The sequence below is a fragment of the Peromyscus eremicus genome, chromosome 1, assembly GCF_949786415.1.
Source record: "Peromyscus eremicus chromosome 1, PerEre_H2_v1, whole genome shotgun sequence".
Taxonomy (NCBI): Eukaryota; Metazoa; Chordata; class Mammalia; order Rodentia; family Cricetidae; genus Peromyscus; species Peromyscus eremicus.
Window position 1 is genome coordinate 61625064 of NC_081416.1, and position 20200 is coordinate 61645263.

Genomic DNA, 20200 nt, shown 5'->3' on the forward strand with positions numbered 1-20200 from the left:
TCACAGCCATAGAACAGTGACTAAGACACAGTTACACAGTTTGCTCTCTCTCCCTCTCACTTTCCTTCCTCTGTTTTCTATTTTCTCTTTGACCAACCACAATGCAGTCCTGGAGCCTGCTACTGCCCCTAAGCAGAAGTAAGGGCATGCCACTCTTCCAAGAAACCGGAGCAAGTATACATCAACTCAGTGCCTGAACTGTAGGAGAGTAATACACGGTGACACAGTGTTGATCAGGTGACATTGGGTGCTTCCTGGCTGCCAGCCACCCTGTGATACCTTCAGAGAGATCCTGTCCTGAGTATCAGCCTTGTCCCTGTATCCTCAGCTTCACATTGGTTTTCAGCTGTGGCCCCTGTCATGTGTGTAATGGCATTTGTAGTCAGTGTCCTATGTTCTCTGATGGAGGCCATCCACCCCCTGCCAGCTTCAGCATCCTCAGCGTGCTCCCACATGGTGGTTGCCCCATAGCCTTCTCCAACAGCTGCCTCAGTGCAGGCTGCACAGCAGAGCTCGGGATTTCAGGATCACCCAAGACTTCAAGGCTTCAGGCGCCCAGGTGTGAGAAGACAGTTCCTTTGGGGTCTGTCTCGCCATCCCCTCGCCTCTTTCTCTCGTCAATGCACCTCGCAGGGAGGATAATAGGGAACCCAGGAGAGAGCTCCAGTGCTCTTCTGCCCTCTTGCTCCACCCTCACCCCTAAAAGGAAGGTATTGGAATTGCTGGACACTGGAAGGGATTTTCTTGGCGGGCTTCTCCTGGCTCCGCCTCAGCACACTGGGGCAAGCTATCAGAGGAGAGGGCGGGGCAAATCACACACGGAAGTCAGGTAACAGCCGGCCGCCTGGCCGCCACCCTCACACCTGCCAGCACCAGCATCCAGAGCCCCACATCGACTCAGGGACCAGCCACCAGCATGCAGGTGAGCCTGGGTTCTAAAGGGACATGCCTTCCGCCCCCACCACTGCCACCCTTTCCTGGAAGGTTTGATGGCAGGCAGTTCCCAACAACCTGCCATCCAGGGGGAATGTGGCTTGACTTGGATCAGGACCTATATATAGGGCATGAAGTAGCCTTGTAGCCCTATCTTGGCATTCTGGAGACCCCAGAACTGGGCTCCTACGAGTGTGCGACTTAGGGTTTTCTGCCAGAGTTGTCTGAGCAAGGTGAGGACAGAGATGCTGTGGTGGAATTCCCAGACCTGCAACTTGCACTGAGGGGGAGGGACTATGGGCACTACGATAGATTGGCCTGGGCAGCTATGTGCCACGCTCTCTGGATCCTGCTCCAGGCAGAGGCCAGCTCTAATGCTGAATTGAAGCAGGTGTAGAGCAGAAGGTGAAATGTGTGTGTGTGTGTGTGTGTGTGTGTGTGTGTGTGTGTGTGTCTGTGCATATGTGTGTGTGGGGGGGGTAACTTTTTAGAAAGCATTATTTCTCCTCTTGTTAACCAAAAAGCTCACCTGTGGCAGAGGCCAGCACTGGCATCCCCAGGGAGGAGGGAAGGGCGAGGTGGAGAGTGAAACCAACTTCCCACTCAGGCACCAGGCCTCCCGGTGTGGGCTGTGTGGGTGGCTGCTCCCTCTGCTGTTACTCAGTACTCTCACTGGGCTTTCCAGAACCCAGTTCTGGGAGCTGACTGCTCAAGCCAGCACATAGACACCCCTTAGCCTGGCCCCAAAGCCCCCTTGCCCCTCTTTTCCAAACTGGTGATAGAAAGAGAGAGCATGAGCCTTTAGGCACTCAGAGGACTTGGTGGTCCCAGCTCCTGGTTGGATCTGCGCCTGCCCTCCATGGTTTAAATTTCTGCCATGGCTCTCCATTGTTTTTGTTGAAGTCCAGGAAACCTTCCTTGATCTGGCTTCTGTGAACTTTTAGCCTCGCCTGGTGGCCCTGTCCTTGCCCTTTATACTCCTGCAAAGTTGAAGTGCTGAGGACTGTCACCAGGAGTAGTGACTACCAAGTTGCCAGGGGTGCTGAGGACTGAGTCCATTCAGGACATGCATGTGGCTGGTCAGAGGACAACTCTTTGGAGTCGGTTCTTTCCTTTGACCATGTGGTCCTAGGGATCAACACGAGGCTTTGTTGGCAGGTGTCTTTACCTGCTGAGCTATCTCACTGGTCCAGGACTGAGTTCTTGAGAGCAATAGCTATTGAGTCTTCTGAGATGGTAAGGACTGAGTCTCTGAAGGGCCGAGAACTGAGTAAAAATTCCAAGTGCAACCTGCCTCTCAGAACTAATCCACATACATTTCCCTCTCCTAGAAATGCTGCTCCAACCCCTTTTCTCCTCTTGCTTATCTCTTGCCTGATGAGGTAAAGACTGGGACCATCTCTCCCACCAGGCAGACATGACTTCAGTCCCTATGTGCACCCACACCGTGCACTACCCTCCAGGACTTAGCACTGAGAACACAGAATGAATTGCCTGTTTAGCGTCTAGGGATGGGCAGATGGGCAGGCACACAAAAGGATGGACCAATGGAAGACAGACCACTCAAGGAAAGATGGAGAGAGAGAGACAGAAGCCTTGGGAGTTCCTAGGAGGCAGAGGAAGCAGAGATGGTGCCCAGAAGGCAGTAGGTTTAGGAAAACAGAGCCCTGGGCAGCAGAGGTGGCCTCTATGTTGTACACTGTGGTGGAGCAGGTGGATCCCCCTGTGACTAATGAAACTGAAGAGTGTGGTAGGCCTCAGAGAACTAGCAAGGGAGGTAAACATGACCTTAGGGCAAGGTGGGCCACGAATGGGGTGGGGAGTGAGGTCCACATGTCTTTTGTGTGTGGCTGGGATGCAGTCAGTATGTGTACTGTGTACCCACAGGTCAGGCTTGCTTTGGAGACGGATGGCAGCTGTATGCACAGCTGTCCCTTCTGCCTGCACTGACCAGGAGGATGGAGAGGAGATGGACAGTAGGGAGCAGGACTGCCCAGCTCTAGCTCCCTGCATTCTTGATCCCCCAAAGGGAGGATTCCTTAGGTGCTATGGTGTCCCACTCACTGGAGGACATAATAAGGAGCTAGGGGCCCTAGCTGAGCCCTGAACCCTGAGCCCCAGCCCACTGTGTATGGCCTGTAGGATTTGGGGTGGGAAGAACTGGGGAAAGTGGCAGGAACCTAAGTGCCTGCCTGGGCACATGATTTTTTTCACTCTTTTCCTGTCCGTGTATACTGTTAGGTTTCTTTGTTGTGGAGGTGATATCCTTAAATTCTATAGGTGAGAAAATTGAATTTCTTAGAAGGCTGATCACATCAGAGCCAGAGTATCTGTCTGCCTGAGCTTGAATCTTAGGCTGGCTATGTATGGCAAGATTGGAACTGAAGGTCCAAGGCCCCAGCTGAGTGTGTGGGGACAGCCCTGTCCCTACCTTGGGTATCTTTGAGTTTCAGAAGCCCACACACAGCTTCTTGGAGGTGGCACCCAATGGATTATGACCCAGAAGCTTTGAATATTTTGGGAACACTGAGAAAGCTGCTTGGCTGGAGATTGAGATAGCTTCACTAGCTGGTCCTACCATGAACGACCCAAGGGCAACACTGGGTATCATCATTGAGGAACAACAAGGTGTGGCCCTGTACACACTGGCCCTGGACCACCTGACCTTGAAATCTGGGTGCTGTGGCTGTGGATGGGTTGGTAAGCCCAGCATGCATGAATGTAGAACTTAGTGGCCAGACCTGTCTTGCTGTGGGTTAGGAATGGACGAACCAGGGCTAGCTAGGGGAGCTCTGGCCTAGCTGATAGATTGGCCACTGTCCCTGTGCTATGGTGGCAGCTAAAAGCTGGTGCAGCCCCCTAGCTATGTGTATATTGCTTTACCATGTATATTTAAATAGTGGTCCTGCCCAGAGTGGCTTCAGCCTACCTACACTGGCTGAAGTGACGTCCCCAGCCCCATGAGGCTCCAGGTAATTGTTCCAAAGCTGCACACATCTCTAGTGGGAAGGGGCTTTCTAGTCTAATTTTTGGGCTGACTAGAGACAGCCTCTTAGCCCAGCCTTCAAATGTATACTTTGTGGACAGTCTCCTCTTCCTAGGATCCCTCTCAGTTTGGATTCCAAAGTCCCACAGGTTCCTGGTTCTCTCCTAGGTCTTATCTCCATTCTAATTTGTTCCACACGTTTTAATGCTTTGGTCCCACACTGATTGATTGTGGTTTATGGGAAGGGAAGGCATGAGAGGACGTCTGCTCAGGTCCGAAGTCAAACACATTTCACTCACCAATTCATCCCACGTGACACTTGCTGAGCTTTCATGGTGGGTGGATTACTAGGCTGGGTGCTGGGGACATAAGGGTCCCCTGGCTATCTATCCTGTGGTTGCGATGTCACCTTCTTCCCAAGTTGAGACATTGGTGCTCACCTGTCTTACAGCTCTAGGTGTAGGGTTTCTCTCCTGGAGAAGTTTCCGTCACTGCCCACAAGACCGGGTGCAGGTGTCTGTGGGCAGAGGATGGGAAGTCCAGGAAAGCCCAAGAGTCTGGGGAATGTTGTCAGAGCAGGGAGGGTGGGAGCACACAGAAGTGCTCCCCTGGGAGCCCAGGGGAACAGGGAAGTATAGGACACAGGATGTACACCAGACAGGGAGATGAAGGTCTGAGGCCTGTACCCCCTCCAGCAGCTCGACGGAGATTCGGGCAGGGGCAACACCAGCCCATCCTCAACCAGAAGCTCCTTGGGTATGTGCGAGTGTGTGTCTGTGCACTCACGGGAATACAGCAGGGGGTGGATTCAGCAGCAAAACAGACAAATAAAACAAAGAACCTCAGGTTAAATTTCAGAATTTCAGATAAACAACTTCTCCCCCCCCCTCAGTATAAGTATACCCAGGCAACATTGGGATATACTTATACTTACAAACAAACAAAACCCCTTCATTTTGTTTTGCTTTGGGACAAGGCCTTACTATGTAGATCAGGCTGGCCACAAACTCACCACAACCCTCCAAATTGCTGGCTTGTGCCACCATGCCCATCCCAAAGCCTGTTTGGCTATCTGAAATTCCTACATGACTGGGTGGCCTGTATTTTACCTGGCAGCTCTTGAGCTGGCCTGTTGGAGCAGTATGGTGAGACTCTCTGGAGGAGGTGGGAGGAATGTGTTTGGGCAGGGGAAGCAGGAGCCAGACCTGGCATTGGAGTGACTTCAGGGATGGTAAGATGTAGTGTGGGGATAGAGGCAGAGGCCACTGAGGATGGGCATTTGGAACTGGTAACAGGATAAGCAAGACTCGGGATCTGGGCCATGGGATAGGAGAAGAGTCTCCCAACCTGCTGGACAGCCAGAGAAACAGCTTCATTTGGCTCAGGTGCCTAGAGGGTACCTAAGTGTACCTGCTTCTGGGACACTGGAGCCACAGGTCCTTGTCACTCTGGAGTCCCTCTGAAGTCCCTCCATCAACCCCTGTGTGTTGCTCTTAGGGACGTGGACAGGACTGTGTCACCCATGTGCACAGAGCATGCGTTACACATAATGCATTACAAAACTGGCATCCTCAGCATCTGCCAAATGCTGTCTCCTTAGCCAGTGCAGCTGCCCATTCAACCCCTCCCTCGGCCTTTACTCCATCAGGTTTGGGAAAGCGCAACCTGCTGCACCCTGCCCGGCAGCCCCACCTCCCCAGGTCTTTCTCCCTGCTTCCCATAGCCCACACCCTCCGGAAAGAAGCCCTGACTGCCACTTACCTTCAGTCCTCGGGCACCTTGTTTGTCGAGAGTAAATGAAGTCTCGAGAACCCCGGGACTCAGCACCCATGGAGACAGAGACCACAGCACCCACTGCCCTGACTCTGCCCCCTCCCTTGGTAGTGTAGTTTTTTGTTTGTTTGTTTTATTTTTCTGGAGACAGGGTTTTTCTGTGTAGCCCTGGCTGTCCTGGAACTCACTCTGTAGACCAGGCTGGCCTCAAACTCACAGAGATCTTCGTGCCTCTGCCTCTCGTGTGCTGGGATCGAAGGTGTGCGCTACCACCACCCAGATGGTGGTATAGTTTTATTCCAACTGTGAATATTCCTAAAAATGTACCACTTTACTTGTGAGGCTGTGGCAGAAAGATGAAAAACTTGAGAGCAGCCTGGGATTCATATTAAAACCCTATTTAAGAAAAACAAACCAACAAAAACTCAGTGTCTGTAATCCCAGCACTCAGAAGGTAGAGGCAGGATGATTGAAAATTCAAGGTCATCCTCCCTCCTAGGCAATTTGAGGCCTGGGATACACGGCCTGGGTCAAAAACTCAAAAATAAACGTACTGGATTGGGTATGCAGCTCAATCAATAGAAAGCCCACATAGCACACATGAAACCCTGGGTTCAATCCTTAGTACCACACAAATGAGGCTTTGGTAGTGTCTGCCAGCAGTTCCAGGGCTGGGGACATAGAGGCATGAGGATTAGCAGTTCAAGGTCATTTGGGCTACATAGTGAAGTTAAATCAATCTGGGCTGTATGAAACTCTGTTTCAAAAACTAAAACAAAATTGCAGAGGACATGGGTTTAATTCTCAGCACTCACACAGTGGCCCACAACTGCCTGTAATTCCTGTTCCAGAAGATCTGATACCCTCTTTTTACCTCCACTGGGACCAGGCACACACATGGCAAACACACATGCCTGAAAGAAAAACATTTGTACAATACAAAATAAAGAATATAAAAAAAAATGTACAAAACAAAATGGGGTCAGGTGTAGTGGTATGCACTTTTAATCTCAGAACTGTGTAGGCAGAGGCAGATGGGTCTCTGAATTTGAGGACAGCCTGGTCTACATTGTGAATTCCAGGCTAGCCAGGGCTACAAAGTGAGACCCTGTCTGGAAAAAAAGAAAGAAAGAAAGAAAGAAAGAAAGAAAGAAAGAAAGAAAGAAAGAAAGAAAGGAAGGAAGGAAGGAAGGAAAGAAGGAAGGAAGGAAGAAAGAAAGAAGAAAAAAAGCAGGTTAGAGTGGAGAGGTGGCTCAGTGGTTAAGAGCACTGGCTGCTCTTCCAGAGGATCTGAGTTTGATTCCCAGCACCCCCACAGTAACTCCAGTTCCAGGGGACCTGACACCTCTTTTGGCTTCTGTGGGCACAAAGGTCAAACACAGTGCACAGACATACATGCAGGCCGAACACCCACACACACAAAATAAATAAAAAGTTAAAAAGCAGAGCTTTAATGCTACTTTCTTTCATTTTATAAAAAAGTGAAAAAAAAATTTATAAAAAAGTGTATCATGCTAGGGACTAGAGAAATGGCGGTTAAGAGCACTGGCTGCTCTTCCTGAGGACCCTGGTTCAATTCCAGACACCCACGTGGTGGCTCATTAAAATCTGTAACTCCTCTGGTCCTTCTGTGTTACCTCCCCAATTCCAGCAGGTCTGATGCCCTCTTCTGGTTTCCATGGGCACCAGGCAGACAAGTGGTATACAGACTTAGCCGGCAAAATGCAGGCAAAATACCTATTCTATGCACGTTTTTAAAAAAGGATATCATGCTAGATGCAGATTCCTAAGGTTTGTTTTCTTAAAAACAAGCTTGTTTGAGATTTTGGTTAGTAATAGAACTAGAAGGTCATTCTGGTGTCCCCCAGCCCTCCATTAGCTTCCCCTGACTAAGTCTCAGGACACACCTGTGCTGCCCAGCACTTGCAGCCACACACCCTTGTATCTCTTCTTGTCACTCAGGATTCAGTGTAGCTTTTAGTCACCATCTTCTTAGCTTCCCCTTAAGACACATCTTGCCCTTGTCTTGGTGACATGACTCCTGGACGGACACTCTTCCCATGACCCTCTGAACTTCTCTGAGGACTTAGGGCGGGATGGCTGATAGGCTTCAGGCAGCAGGACCTACACTCACCTCCACCTCCTGCTGTGCATTCCTGACTCCCAGGGATACAAGGGGCAGCCACACCGTCCTCATGTGGATTGGGGTAATACTGGTGCCCATTGTGTTTCCCGTGCTCACAGCTTTCTCTAGGCACTGAACCTAGCCCAGAATGGGGGGAAATGTAAGCCCATCTCCCAGAAGATCTGGGATCATCACTGTGGTCTAGTAGTGAACAAGTCAGAAAAAACTCAAGTCTTCCAGATTCCACTAGTGGTTCTCAGCGGTGGGGAATATGCCTGCCTTGAAGTTCTTGTCGGCGTCCTCAAGGGTGGTCAGGCCACAGGCCCTAGTACTGCCTAATTAAGAACCCAGTGCAAAATGTTTCCAAGTTTGTGTGACCCACCACCAGCACACAAGTGACTTTGGCATCTTCAGACTCTTAAAATGTGTGCAGCCCGGGTCTTCTAGCCCTCTGACTGCCCCTCCCTGATTCTCCTGAAGTTGCCATCTCTTCACCCATCAGGTGCTCACTGGGACTCCTTTCAGTGACACCCCTGTGAGCCACTGTCTGCCTGTCATGGAGGAATGGGGCTGTCTGACTTTCCTTAAAGCCCTGAAGGAGCCGGGCGGTGGTGGTGCACGCCTTTAATCCCAGCACTCTGTGAGTTCGAGGCCAGCCTGGTCTACAGAGTGAGATCCAGGACAGGCACAAAAACTACACAGAGGAACCCTGTCTGGAAAAACCAAAAAAAAAAAAAAAAAAAAAAAGGAAAGCCCTGAAGGAGCCTCTTGGTGTTTCCACACAGACCATGCTGGCTCTGTTGTCACCTTCTGCTGCCTTACCTTGTGACATCCTCAGCTTCTCCTCCACCAGGAATTACCTATTTCCCAACTAGCTTGGTGCAGAGTGGGGAGTCTTGCTTCTTTGTGTGCCTGTGTGCCTGCTTAGAGCATGGAGGAGGAGGCTTGTGAGGGGCTTACATGCTCATCTCCCCATTTTTCTCTGTTCCCCAGGGTGATGAGAGCCTCCAGATCTTGGTGGGGTCAGATGGGGACAACTTGCCCCTGATGGAAATGGGTACTTGTAAGGTGAGTCTGATCAGGCCTCCCAGGCTTGATCCCACCAACCCCTTGCCTACTGTGTATCCTGTGCTTGGTTATGGTCCTACACCTCCTCCCATAGCCATGTCCTATGCTGGGTTCCTGCCCCACACCTTTTCCCATCCTGTGTCCACGTCTACATTTCCTCCTATCTGTATCCAGTGTTCTGTTTCTACCCTGCGTCTTCTTCCTCCAGCTTGAGGCCTCTCATCAGTGGGACTGTGTCCTGGTGGCTGATCTCCAGACCCAGAAAATCCAGAAGCAGGTTCAGAGGCAACAGCAGTTCCTGGAGACGCTTGAGAGCAAAGGCTTCCAGTTCAAGGTGGGCTAGTTTGCATCAGGGGCCAAGTCATGGGCCCGAGAGTCATGGGGCATGCCTTGTCACATGCCCCAGGAACAGGGGACAGGATAGTGGCTGTGGATGAGTTGGTTCCCCTGTGACTCCCAAGATGATAAAGGACCGGAAGAAGGTGTTCTTTGGGATCCGAGCTGACAGTGGGATCTTTGACCTGTACCGGACTCTTCTCATGAAGCCTGAAGATCCTGGCCCCAGAGCCAAACTGAACAAGATGAACTGCATCCCAGCTACCACAAGGTGAGGATGTATCCAGAGTCCAGAGCAAGAGAACCCTTGCTCTTGTCCAGGCAGAACAAGGGCCACATTCCACCTGAGGTAGGACAATACAGCTCTATACAGTCTTATTGTGGATGTCACAGGGGATCAGATCCCACTCTTTGAGCAAGGCTCTGTGCCCCAGTTCTCATTTTGTGATAGTAATAATGACAGCTTGTACCAGGCTTTTTCTTTTAGGCCACCAACCAGCTTCTGAATCATGACATGGAGACTTATCATTAGTTTTGAATGCTCGGTCTAGCTCAGGCTCGTTTCTGGCTAGGTCTTTTAACTTAAATTAACCTGTTTCTCTTTATCTATCCTTTGTCTCATGGCTTTTTTTATCTTTCTTTTTTTTTTTTTTTTGGTTTTTCGAGACAGGGTTTCTTTGTGTAGCTTTGCGCCTTTCCTGAAACTCGCTTTGGAGACCAGGCTGGCCTCGAACTCACAGAGATCCGCCTGCCTCTGCCTCCCGAGTGCTGGGATTAAAGGCATGCGCCACCACCGCCTGGCGGCTTTTTACCTTTCATCCCTTCTGTATATCTTACTTTCACTGCTTCTCCTGGCTGGCTGGCTGGCTGGCGGCCCCCTGGCTTCTGGTCCCGGGTGTCTCCCTTGTTCTCTCCTCTCTTCTTCCTCTTGTTCTTCTCCCCCACACCTAGATTTCTCCTCCTATTTATTCTCTTTGCCCAGCAGCCCCACCTATTCCTTTCTCTGTCTAGCTGTTGGCTGTTCAGCTCTTTATTAGACCGATCAGGTGCCTTAGGCGGGCAAGGTGAAATACCAACACATCGTTACATAATTAAACACACTTCCTTACATCGTTAAACAAATGCAGCCTAAACACATGTAACACACCTTTACACAATTAAAGTAATATTGTGCAGCATAAACGAATTAACACATCTTTGCCCAGTTAAAATAATATTCCACAACAACAGCTCACTTCTTGACATCCTGTGAGAACTCCTTGTCATGGTTTTTCTTGAATCAAAGTCAGCAGTGAAATGAGCAGACACCCCTTCTGGATTCTGAGGTCTTCATCTCCCATAGATCCCTTCCTCATCAGCTCAAGATCCTCTCTGGACATCTGGTCCTAGCTATCTGACAGGGACAGCCCCCTGTGTCTCCAGTCACCTGCTCCTCTAGGTGATTCATGCACCCCTTCCTGGTCCTTCTTTGTCACCTACCCACATCCAGCCAGAGCTATCTGGGACCTGGCTAGTTGACCCTGGCAAAGGGCAGTCAGAGGATTAGGTACCAGGCAACAGAGTCCTGTGAACACAGAGTTTTTTGGTACTGGGGAGGACTGAGGGGAAATCAGAAGAGTAGAGACACCTTGGTGGGGACAAAGAAAGAGTCACAGGGGCGGACGGGGTGATTTCCATGTGTTCATACGGTGACTGTGTCTCAGACACTTAAGATGTGTCTGAATATGGCTCTACAAATGCCTGTGTGGCCTTGGGCAAGGTACCCTAACATCTGAAAAAATGCCTGTGTGGCCTTGGGCAAGGTACCCTAACATCTGAACAAATGCCTGTGTGGCCTTGGGCAAGGTACCCTAACATCTGAAAAAATGCCTGTGTGGCCTTAGGCAAGGTACCCTAGCCTCGGAACCTCAGTTTCCACATAAGCAGAATGATTCATAACCAAGTAAGAGGATTTGTGCACATTAACACTCAGCATGTGCAGGCAAGTGTGGTCAGAGATGGGGGCTCTTGACCCCGAACCTGGGAGAGCTGTGGAAACCTGAGAGTAAGGACAGGACCCCATCCTGCAGGCCCAGCAAACCTGACCCGAGCAGGCTTTCAGGGTGATTTATGGACTCTGGGTTCTGGTCAGTATTGGTGGGATGTCTTTTCTAGAACAGAGAGGGCCGGGTGTGTGGAGAACAGGGCTTTAACAGGCAAGGTCCACTGGGCCATCATGGGGCCATTCTGATCCTTAGATTCTTGGGTTTCAGAATCCGAATTGTGAGCTTTGTCGTGAACAACAAGATGAAACCTGGTGGTGAGCACAGATGGACAGGTGGCCTAGGAGGGTGCTGCTGTGGGCTGGATTCTCCTACCCTCCATTGCTCTCTGACTGAGGCTCCCTGTAACCCCTAGAGACCTTCGAGGACCTGGTGAAGGATGGGGTTTTTGAGACCATGTTTCCTCTGCACGAGGTGAGGGGTGACAAGTTCAGAATGGACCTAAGGGTGGGAACCTGAGGTAGGCAGCCAAGCTCTCATTTGACTCCCGTGACACAGGGAGTAAAAGACTTGAAGAGAAAATGGGCCCGATGGAGAAACATGTTCCGGAAACAGCCGATTGATGATATTAGGTAATACCACACCAAGCAGCTCACCTGTGGGCCATAGACACATCTGTGCTCAAATCACCAGCACATCCAGTCCTAAGTGACACATACAGTCCCCACTCACCCTGATGCTAGCAGTACCCTCCTCCTCCTACCCTCTCCTCATATGCCCATACCCTACTAGGTACTGAGGCCACTGGGGAGGGTGGCCTTGATGGGGAAGCTTTCCCACAGGAACTACTTTGGCGAGAAGGTGGCTCTGTATTTCGCCTGGCTTGGCTGGTACACCTACATGCTCGTGCCTGCTGCTTTGGTGGGCCTCGTCATCTTCCTGAGCGGCTTTGCCCTGTTTGATTCCAGCCAGATCAGGTGGGTCAGGGCTTGAGGCCTGCAGTCTCTTTGTGGGCCAGGAATGGAGGTGGGAGCCTGGGTGGACCCTGCACCTGAGAATCACTGCTCTTGTCTCTGTACTCACAGCAAAGAGATCTGTGCGGCCAAGGACATCTTCATGTGCCCCCTTGGCGACCACAGTCGCAGATACCAGCCGCTCTCAGAAATGTGCACTTTTGCGAAGGTTTGATGCCTACTGGAGTCTTTTCAGGGCTTATGAAAGGGTTGGCACAGTATGTCCATCTAGAAGTGGGGAAGACAAGGCACTTGAATGCCCTGACGGGCCGGGCTTTTCCTTCCCCGCTAGGGGACATGGGTAGGAGGTCCAGCATGAGCCTTGTGCTCCTCTCCTCAGCTCACTCATCTCTTCGACAACGAGGGTACTGTTTTGTTTGCCATCTTCATGGCTCTGTGGGGTGAGTTGCTGCTGGGCATTCCTGGAGGGCCCTGGGGACAGCCAACCTTAGCTTTTCAGCCACCCTGGCTCACCCCAGGGGTGCTGTGACAGCTCCCAATGCTCACTGCAGCCACAGTGTTTCTGGAGATCTGGAAGCGGCAGCGTGCCCGCGTGGTCCTGCACTGGGACTTGTATGGATGGGACGAGGAAGAGGTAAGACGGGGCCAGCGGCAACATGGTTGCTTGTTTCCAGTGGCCCGTGTGGCCCATACCACTGTATCTGAGGTGTGTCTGGTGACCTTCCTAGGAAGAGATGGCCCTTGAGCTCATTAACTATCCGGACTACAAGCTGAGAACACATCATCATTCCTACCTGAACAGCACTATCATTCTGATCCTGTCCGTGTTCATGGTACTGCTGGGAACTGTGGCAAGGGCTGGAGACCCAGCTGTCCCTACCCTTCATGGCCACCCCCAACCCTTTGCAGATCTGTTTCATGATTGGCATGGCCCATGTGCTGGTTGTCTACCGTGTGCTGGCCGCTGCTCTCTTCAGCAGCTTCCTGGAGCAGCAGGTGACCACTGTCGTGGTGGTGACCGGGGCCGTGGTACACTATGTAATCATAGTCATCATGACTAAGGTAGAGAGGTCGGGCAGGGGAGGCCCTGGGGGGCTCGACTGAAGTTCTAGGTAAATCCCACTTGGTTCCTTCTTCCCTCAGGTCAACAAATGGGTAGCCCAGAAGCTTTGTAACTTTGGTGAGCAGAGGCCAGCCTCTCTCTGGGAGCTGGGGAGGACTCAGGGCTGAGAGTCGTGGAGCTGTGATCAGACATGGGGTGGGGGCTTCCTGCTCTTCTGGGACTCTCACTTGAGAGGTGTAGGTCATGCTGTCCTGTTGGTCTAGGGAAAGACAGGATGGCCATGTCTCATTCCAGAGGATCCCAGGACCTTTTCAGAGCGAGAGAGCAAGTTCACCGTCAAGTTTTTCACCCTGCAGTTTTTCGCCCACTTCTCCTCTCTCATCTACATTGCCTTCATTCTGGGCAGGTAAGCCCCCACCTACCCGCCTCCCCAGTCCCATATGCCTGCCCTCCACCCCAGCCCCCAGCTCCTTCAGCCTCAGCCCTCCTGGCTCTTTCTTGCTTTTGTTTTGTTTTGTTTTGTTGGTTTTTCGAGGCAGGGTTTCTCTGTGTAGTTTTGCGCCTCCCCTGGAACTCACTTGGTAGCCCAGGCTGGCCTCGAACTCACAGAGATCCACCTGGCTCTGCCTCCCAAGTGCTGGGATTAAAGGCGTGCACCACCACCGCCCGGCTCTTTCTTGCTTTTAAAAGTGGCCAGATCTTAATCACACACCTTTAATCCCAACACTGGTGGTGATGGTGGGGGTAAGGTGGGGTAGGGATGGGGGTGGGAAGGTGGGGGGCAGAAGCAGGTGTAACTCTGTGAATCTGACCAGCCTGGTCTCTATATCAAGCTCCAGGACAGCCAAGGCTAAGTAGAGAGAGTCTGTCTCAAAAAACTAAGTAAATAAATAAATATGAAAAATAAAAGTGGCCAGATCTTGAGGCTGGGGATGTACCTCAGTTGGAGTGCCTGTGTAGCATGAATGAAGCCCTACCTTTGACCTCTAGCACCACATAAGCTGGATGTGGTGGCGTACTCCTGTAATTTCAGGACTCAAGGAGGCAGGAGAGTGACTTTTCAGTCAGCATGGGCTACATAAGACCCTGAATTTAAAAAAAAAAAAAAAGTGCTCATTTCAGCAGCCAAAATTGGAACAATACAGAGAAGATTAGCATGGCCCCTACACAACGACAACATTCAAATTTGTGAAGTGTTTCATATTAAAAAAAAAAAAAAAGTGGTCAGTGTAAGGATTCTGTCCTTAGTTACGTCATCAGCTTACGACGGCGTCCCAGCCTAAAAAGCGGGTGGGCCCTCTGTGTGTCTCTTTCTTTCCTTTCCACTCCTTCCTTCCATCTGGACCTCCTTCTTCTCTTTTCTCTCTCTCTCTCTCTCCCTCTCTCCCTCTCTCTCCCCCTCTCTCTCAATAAAGCTCTAAAAAGGTAACCATGGCTGTGATTCTTCCAACCATCACTCTCCTCCGCCGCCGCCGGCATGGCCGCTGTGGGCGGCGGCCAGCCATGAGGAGCAGCGCCACAGCGTAATCAACAGTCAGATCTCCTCCTCCTCCTCCTCCTCCTCCTCCTCCTCCTCCTCCTCCTCCTCCTCCTCTTCCTCCTCTTCCTCCTCCTCCTCCTCCTCCTCCTCCTCCTCCTCCTCCTCCTCCTCTTCTTCTTCTTCTTCTTCTTCTTCTTTTCATTTTTTTTGAGACAGGGTTTCTCTGTGTGCTCTGGCTGTCCTAGAACTCACTCTCTAGACCAGGCTGGCCTTGAACTCAGAGAGATACACCTGCCTCTGCCTCCCTGAGTGCTGGAACTAAAGACATGCACTGCCGCTGCCTGATCAGATCTGTTCTTCCAGCTTAAAAATTAGTCCCTGCCCAGAATACTTAGAAACTCAATATAGAGCAACACCTTTTGTGACCCTAGGCCCCAGAGGTGACCCAGCTCAGTCTGGTGGGTCTTCTTGTTTGTACATGTATATCTATCTGCACACAGACACCCACTGGCTAGGCGGTTTTGCCATGTCAGCAACCAGACTTACTTTTTGCATGGAAACATCCAGGTGTCTCTGCCAAGTGTCCCATATTCTACACACCTTTTGTGGGGTGCTGTGCTTCATGAAGAAGCCACATGAATATCGCCTCACCTTCCTGGTTTGAATGAACCACTTTTGGTGCAGTCAATGTTTGCCTTTCTGTTTTCTCTGATGAAAATAATTGCTGCTTTGTATACATGCTTAAATTTTATAAGGTATTTAAATATTACCAATAATCACAAGCTTCTGACCAACCCCCCCCCCCCCCCCCCGACACAACCACTAAATCTCCTAGTGTGTTCAAAGACATGGGAGTCCCTTAACCTGCCCTGTCCTTGGAGATCATTCCCAGCGTTTTGTCCCTGTCATCCTGCTGTACCAGGTCAAGCCCCAGCCCTCTCAGTAAAGAACAGTTTTTCTTTTCTATTCAAGTCTTTATGCTCTTTAGTCTTTATGCTCTTTAGTCTTTATGCTCTTTAGCAGAGTATAGCTGTCTTCATATCAGACTCTAGCAGGATGTAGCTGTCTTCACATAGGTCCTGCAGATTTCTTGTGAATTTCATTTTATTCTCGTTATTTCCTCTCTCTCTCTCTCTCTCTCTCTCTCTCTCTCTCTCTCTCTCTCTCTCAACAAGGTTTCACCATCTTTAATCTTCTAGCTTCAGTGTGCTGAGTGTTAGGATTACAGGCCTCTGCCATTAACCCTAGCTACTACTGATATTTTCTCAAGTCCTATATCCCAGTAGTTTGGTTTTCTTCCTTTCTTTATCTTTTTTTTCCCCCTGCTCAGTAGACCAGGCTGGTCTTGAATTCAGAGATCCACCTGCCTCTGCCTCCGGAGTGCTGGGATTAAAGGCATGTGCTGTCAGTGCCTGGCTGATTGTTGCTTTTTAAAAGCAGAAAATTCTTTGGGCCTTTTCTTTCCACAAGCTGGAAGCTTAGCTGGGTGTGGTCTTGCTCTGAGTGCCCCCCTTCCTTTATCCCATTTTGGATCAGGCCTTTTTGAATCCCCTTATCTCTTTCAGCACAGTATAGAATCCAACATTAAATTTCCTGGTACTCTTTTTTTCTTTAAACTGAATATTTTGTATTTCTCTTTCATCTGCTTTCTCCTTTTCATTGTAGACCTGCATAAGAGTGATTACTGATAACCACACGACAGAATCAATATTAGGCTGTCTTGAAATCTCTTCCACCAAAGAAAATAGTTCAATATTTTCCAATTTAGCCTCAGGCAAATTCTTAAACCTAGGGCAGAAGGCAGCCACCCCCACCACTACCTCACCCCACCCCAACACCCTGCCCAAATATCTCAAGAATTGTCTCTAGCCAAGTTGCTCATGTTATTCTTTTGTGAGGCCTCCATAGTTCACATGGCTCTCAGCACTGTCTTCTAAGCTTCTAGGAAGGCCCATTAAGCTCTGCCTACAGCATTCGGCCATTTATCTAGTCCAAAGTCCCAAAGTCTTCCACATTTCTCCAAAAACAACATAGTCAGATCTTTCAGCAATAGCCCACTCCCTGGTACCATCTCCTGTCTTAGTTACTTTTCTTTTACTGTGATAAAACACTATAACCAAGATAGTTAATAAAAGAAAGTACTTAATTTGGCTTAGTTTCAGAGGGTTGGAATCTGTGATGGTGAAGTGAAGGAACAGTTGAGAGCTGACATCTTGATCTATATAGCCTTGAGGCAGAGAGAGAGAGTACTAGGAATCACGTGTTTTATTTTGTCTTTTTAATTGAAAAAAATTTATTTATTTATTTATTGGCTTTTTGAGACAGGGTTTCTCTGTGTTGCCCTGGCTGTCCAGGAACTCCTTCTGTAGACCAGGCTGGCCTCGAACTCACAGAGATTTGCCTGGCCCTGGCTCCCAAGTGATGGGATTAAAAGTGTGTGCCACCACCGCTGGGCCAGAAAAAAAACAAAACAAAACAACTTTTTCATAAAATATATTTTGATTATGTTTTCCCCCTCCCCTGCATGAGTCTTTTGAAACTTCAAAGCCCAACCCCAGTGACTTACTTCTTCCAACAAAGCCATACCTCCTAATCCTTCCCAAACCATCTCATATCCTGAGGATGAAGTATTCAAATACATGAGCCTGTAGGGGGAGGGCGTTCTCATTCAAACCACTACAGTTACTCTACCTTCCCGTGGTCCCAAGCGTCAGGGTGCTATTCAACTTCCTCACAGGCCTTGATTTTCTGCCTAGGATCAATGGTCACCCTGGGAAGTCCACGCGCCTGGCTGGGCTGTGGAAGCTAGAGGAGGTCAGTCTGTCCTAAGACCCCACTGCCTAGTTCTTGAGCCCCTCTCCTCCCTGGAGCTCCATCCCTGACCTTCACACTGGCCCCACAGTGCCATCTCAGTGGCTGCATGACGGACCTGTTCATCCAGATGGCCATCATCATGGGACTCAAGCAAACCCTGAGCAATTGCATCGAGTATCTGCGCCCGTGAGGACCTCTTCCTACCCCACCCCAGTGCCCACAGTGCTGTCCCCCCTGCCCTGCAGTCTTCCTGTATGTTCCACACATTCTTGGTGCCCACAGGTGGTTGGCCCTGAAATGCCGCTTAATGCGGGCTCATGAACATGGTCGTGAGTCCAGGGACCCAGATCTGGAGGAGTGGCAGCGTAACTACCGCATGAATCCAGTCAACACCTTCAGCCTGTTTGACGAATTCATGGAGATGAGTGTGTGAAGCTCCAGTGGACTGAGCAGATGGGGTGGGTACGCGGGGTGAAAAGTGGGTGGCTGTCCTGGACCCAGGGTGACATTTCCACCCCGCAGTGATCCAGTATGGCTTCACCACCATCTTTGTGGCTGCCTTCCCTCTGGCACCGCTATTGGCACTCTTCAGCAACCTTGTGGAGATCCGCCTGGACGCCATCAAGATGGTCAGACTACAGCGGCGCCTGGTTCCTCGAAAGGCTAAGGACATAGGTCAGAGGGCAAACAAATTGTACAGTGGAGGAAAGAAGCCAGGGCACTGGGAAGAGCAACCTCCAACCCTAGGTTTTTCACCTGCCCATGCCAGGCCACCTTGAAGCAACTTGTAATGGCTGGGGCCCTTCCCTCTTGTTCCAGATATGGAGACTAAGCCTCATGGGCTCAGTCCCTAGAAAAAGGCAGGCTAGAGTACACCTGACAAGGTCCTCCCGTGAGCCTCCAGCGTGTGGCTGAAGGTCTTGCAACCTCCAAGGGGACTCTCCAAATGGAAAAGCCTGAGTCTGATCACATGGGAGGGAACAGAGAGCACAAGCCCTCAGTCATCCTGACTTTCCCTAGTGAGGATGACAGGTGTCAGGGAAACAGAGGGTTTAGCTGCTAGATGTTGGAGAAACATTAGGAAGAACCCCAGGCTCGGGCCCAGGTTTAGGAATCCTCACTTGGGTGGGGTCCAGGAGATAAACAACCCGTTGAAGAGTTCCCGGAAGAATGGGGATGGGGAAACCTGAGTCCTTCCCTGCTCACGTCAAGGAGAAGAGCGTGCAGCCATACTATGTCTGTCTTAGCTGGGGGGGTTCCTTGTAGATAATTTGGCCCACATAGCTACAATGAGGCATGAACAGAGATGTCACAGGGTTCCTTGACCAATCAGGCTCTAAGCTTTTAGGATGGGAGACTACCAAAGATCAGGACTGGCTGCTTCACTCACTGTACTGCTGTGGTTCAGGGACCTGGCTGCAGGTACTGGAGACCATTGGAGTGCTGGCAGTCATTGCCAACGGGATGGTCATCGCCTTCACCTCTGAGTTCATTCCCAGAGTGGTCTACAAGTACCGTTATGGCCCGTGCTGGCAGAACAAGAACTTCACAGAAGAGTAAGGCATTAAACTGTCAAGCTCCCCTGAGAGACTGGCCCTTCCAGTTAAGCCCTTGGAGTCCAGACCTGGGGCTCTCCTGGGTATATGTGGGTGCTGCCAGTGGTAGCTGGGACTGCACTGAGGCTGGGACTTGGCTCTTCCCTGAACTGTGTATATGACCTACGTGCCTTGGCTGGACCCCAGGAATAACGAATGAACCCTTGGTGGGGAGAGAAGTACCAGGCCCACTTGGTGATGAGCAGGCAGTACCTAAATGGCTTTTCCCACAAAGTTATACACCTCTGTCTTGCTTCTGGCGTGGGAAGGCAGAGAACAAATATGTCTAGCTCCCTCTGCACCTGCAGACTGGGGGTCTTTGGGTCAGCCCTAGGAGCATTCATCCAGCCTGGTAGGGTAGACAGTTGGTGGCCTCTCAGCCTCTTTCACCCCTCCCAAGCGTGGCCTTGTGCTTGGACAGCAGGCCTTTTCTCATGAAGGGAAATGGAGGAGGCCTTCCAAGGCATGCCCTCCCCCTCCTGCCCCCTAGATGCACGTGAGTTCTCAGGAGGAGCCTCGGGTCCCGAGAGTCCCACACTTCTCTCTCCCCAGCTGCCTCAAGGGCTATGTCAACCACAGCTTGTCTGTCTTCTACACCAAGGATTTCCAGGACCACGGCAGGATGGAAGGCCAAGAAAATGTGACCACATGCAGGTTTGGAACCTCTTACTTCCCCGTAATGCCCTCTAAACTCCTGGTTCCTGACTTTAGGTACTTCCCTACCCCAGGTACCGGGACTACCGAAACGAACATGACTACAATTTCTCTGAGCAATTCTGGTTCATTCTGGCCATCCGGCTGGCCTTCGTCATCCTCTTTGAGGTGGGTAGAATTGTGAGAGCCCAAGTGAGGGCAACTCTCTCATTTTTCTTTCCCAGCCCCCAAATCCTAAAGGTTCTTCTTAGCCGCCGACTTTGCCGGGCCTTTCTCCTCCCTCTTACCCCCAGCATGTCGCCTTGTGTATCAAGCTCATCGCTGCATGGTTTGTGCCCGATGTGCCCCAGTCAGTGAAGAACAAGGTTCTGGAGGAGAAGTACCGGATACTTCGGGAGAAAATGTGGTAGGGATGCG

At 50.7% G+C, this 20200-nt stretch overlaps 1 protein-coding gene and 1 non-coding gene across 2 annotated transcripts; both read left to right on the forward strand.

Annotated features, from left to right (window-relative positions):
- Positions 1 to 835: 835 nt before the first annotated feature.
- Ano9 (anoctamin 9) lies at positions 836 to 20193 on the forward strand. Its single transcript, XM_059249889.1, has 23 exons — positions 836 to 922; positions 8811 to 8885; positions 9094 to 9219; positions 9347 to 9492; positions 11474 to 11520; positions 11619 to 11677; positions 11762 to 11835; positions 12046 to 12180; positions 12289 to 12385; positions 12557 to 12617; positions 12729 to 12811; positions 12906 to 13010; positions 13087 to 13239; positions 13321 to 13357; positions 13535 to 13646; positions 17477 to 17534; positions 17623 to 17720; positions 17817 to 17959; positions 18057 to 18209; positions 18943 to 19090; positions 19682 to 19783; positions 19858 to 19951; positions 20077 to 20193. Exons 1-23 carry the CDS (start codon positions 917 to 919, stop codon positions 20191 to 20193), a joined length of 2229 nt encoding a protein of 742 aa, XP_059105872.1. The 5' UTR covers positions 836 to 916.
- LOC131902869 (U6 spliceosomal RNA) lies at positions 14345 to 14448 on the forward strand. The gene has a single exon (XR_009377149.1). It is a non-coding gene; the product is annotated as a U6 spliceosomal RNA (small nuclear RNA).
- Positions 20194 to 20200: the final 7 nt, after the last annotated feature.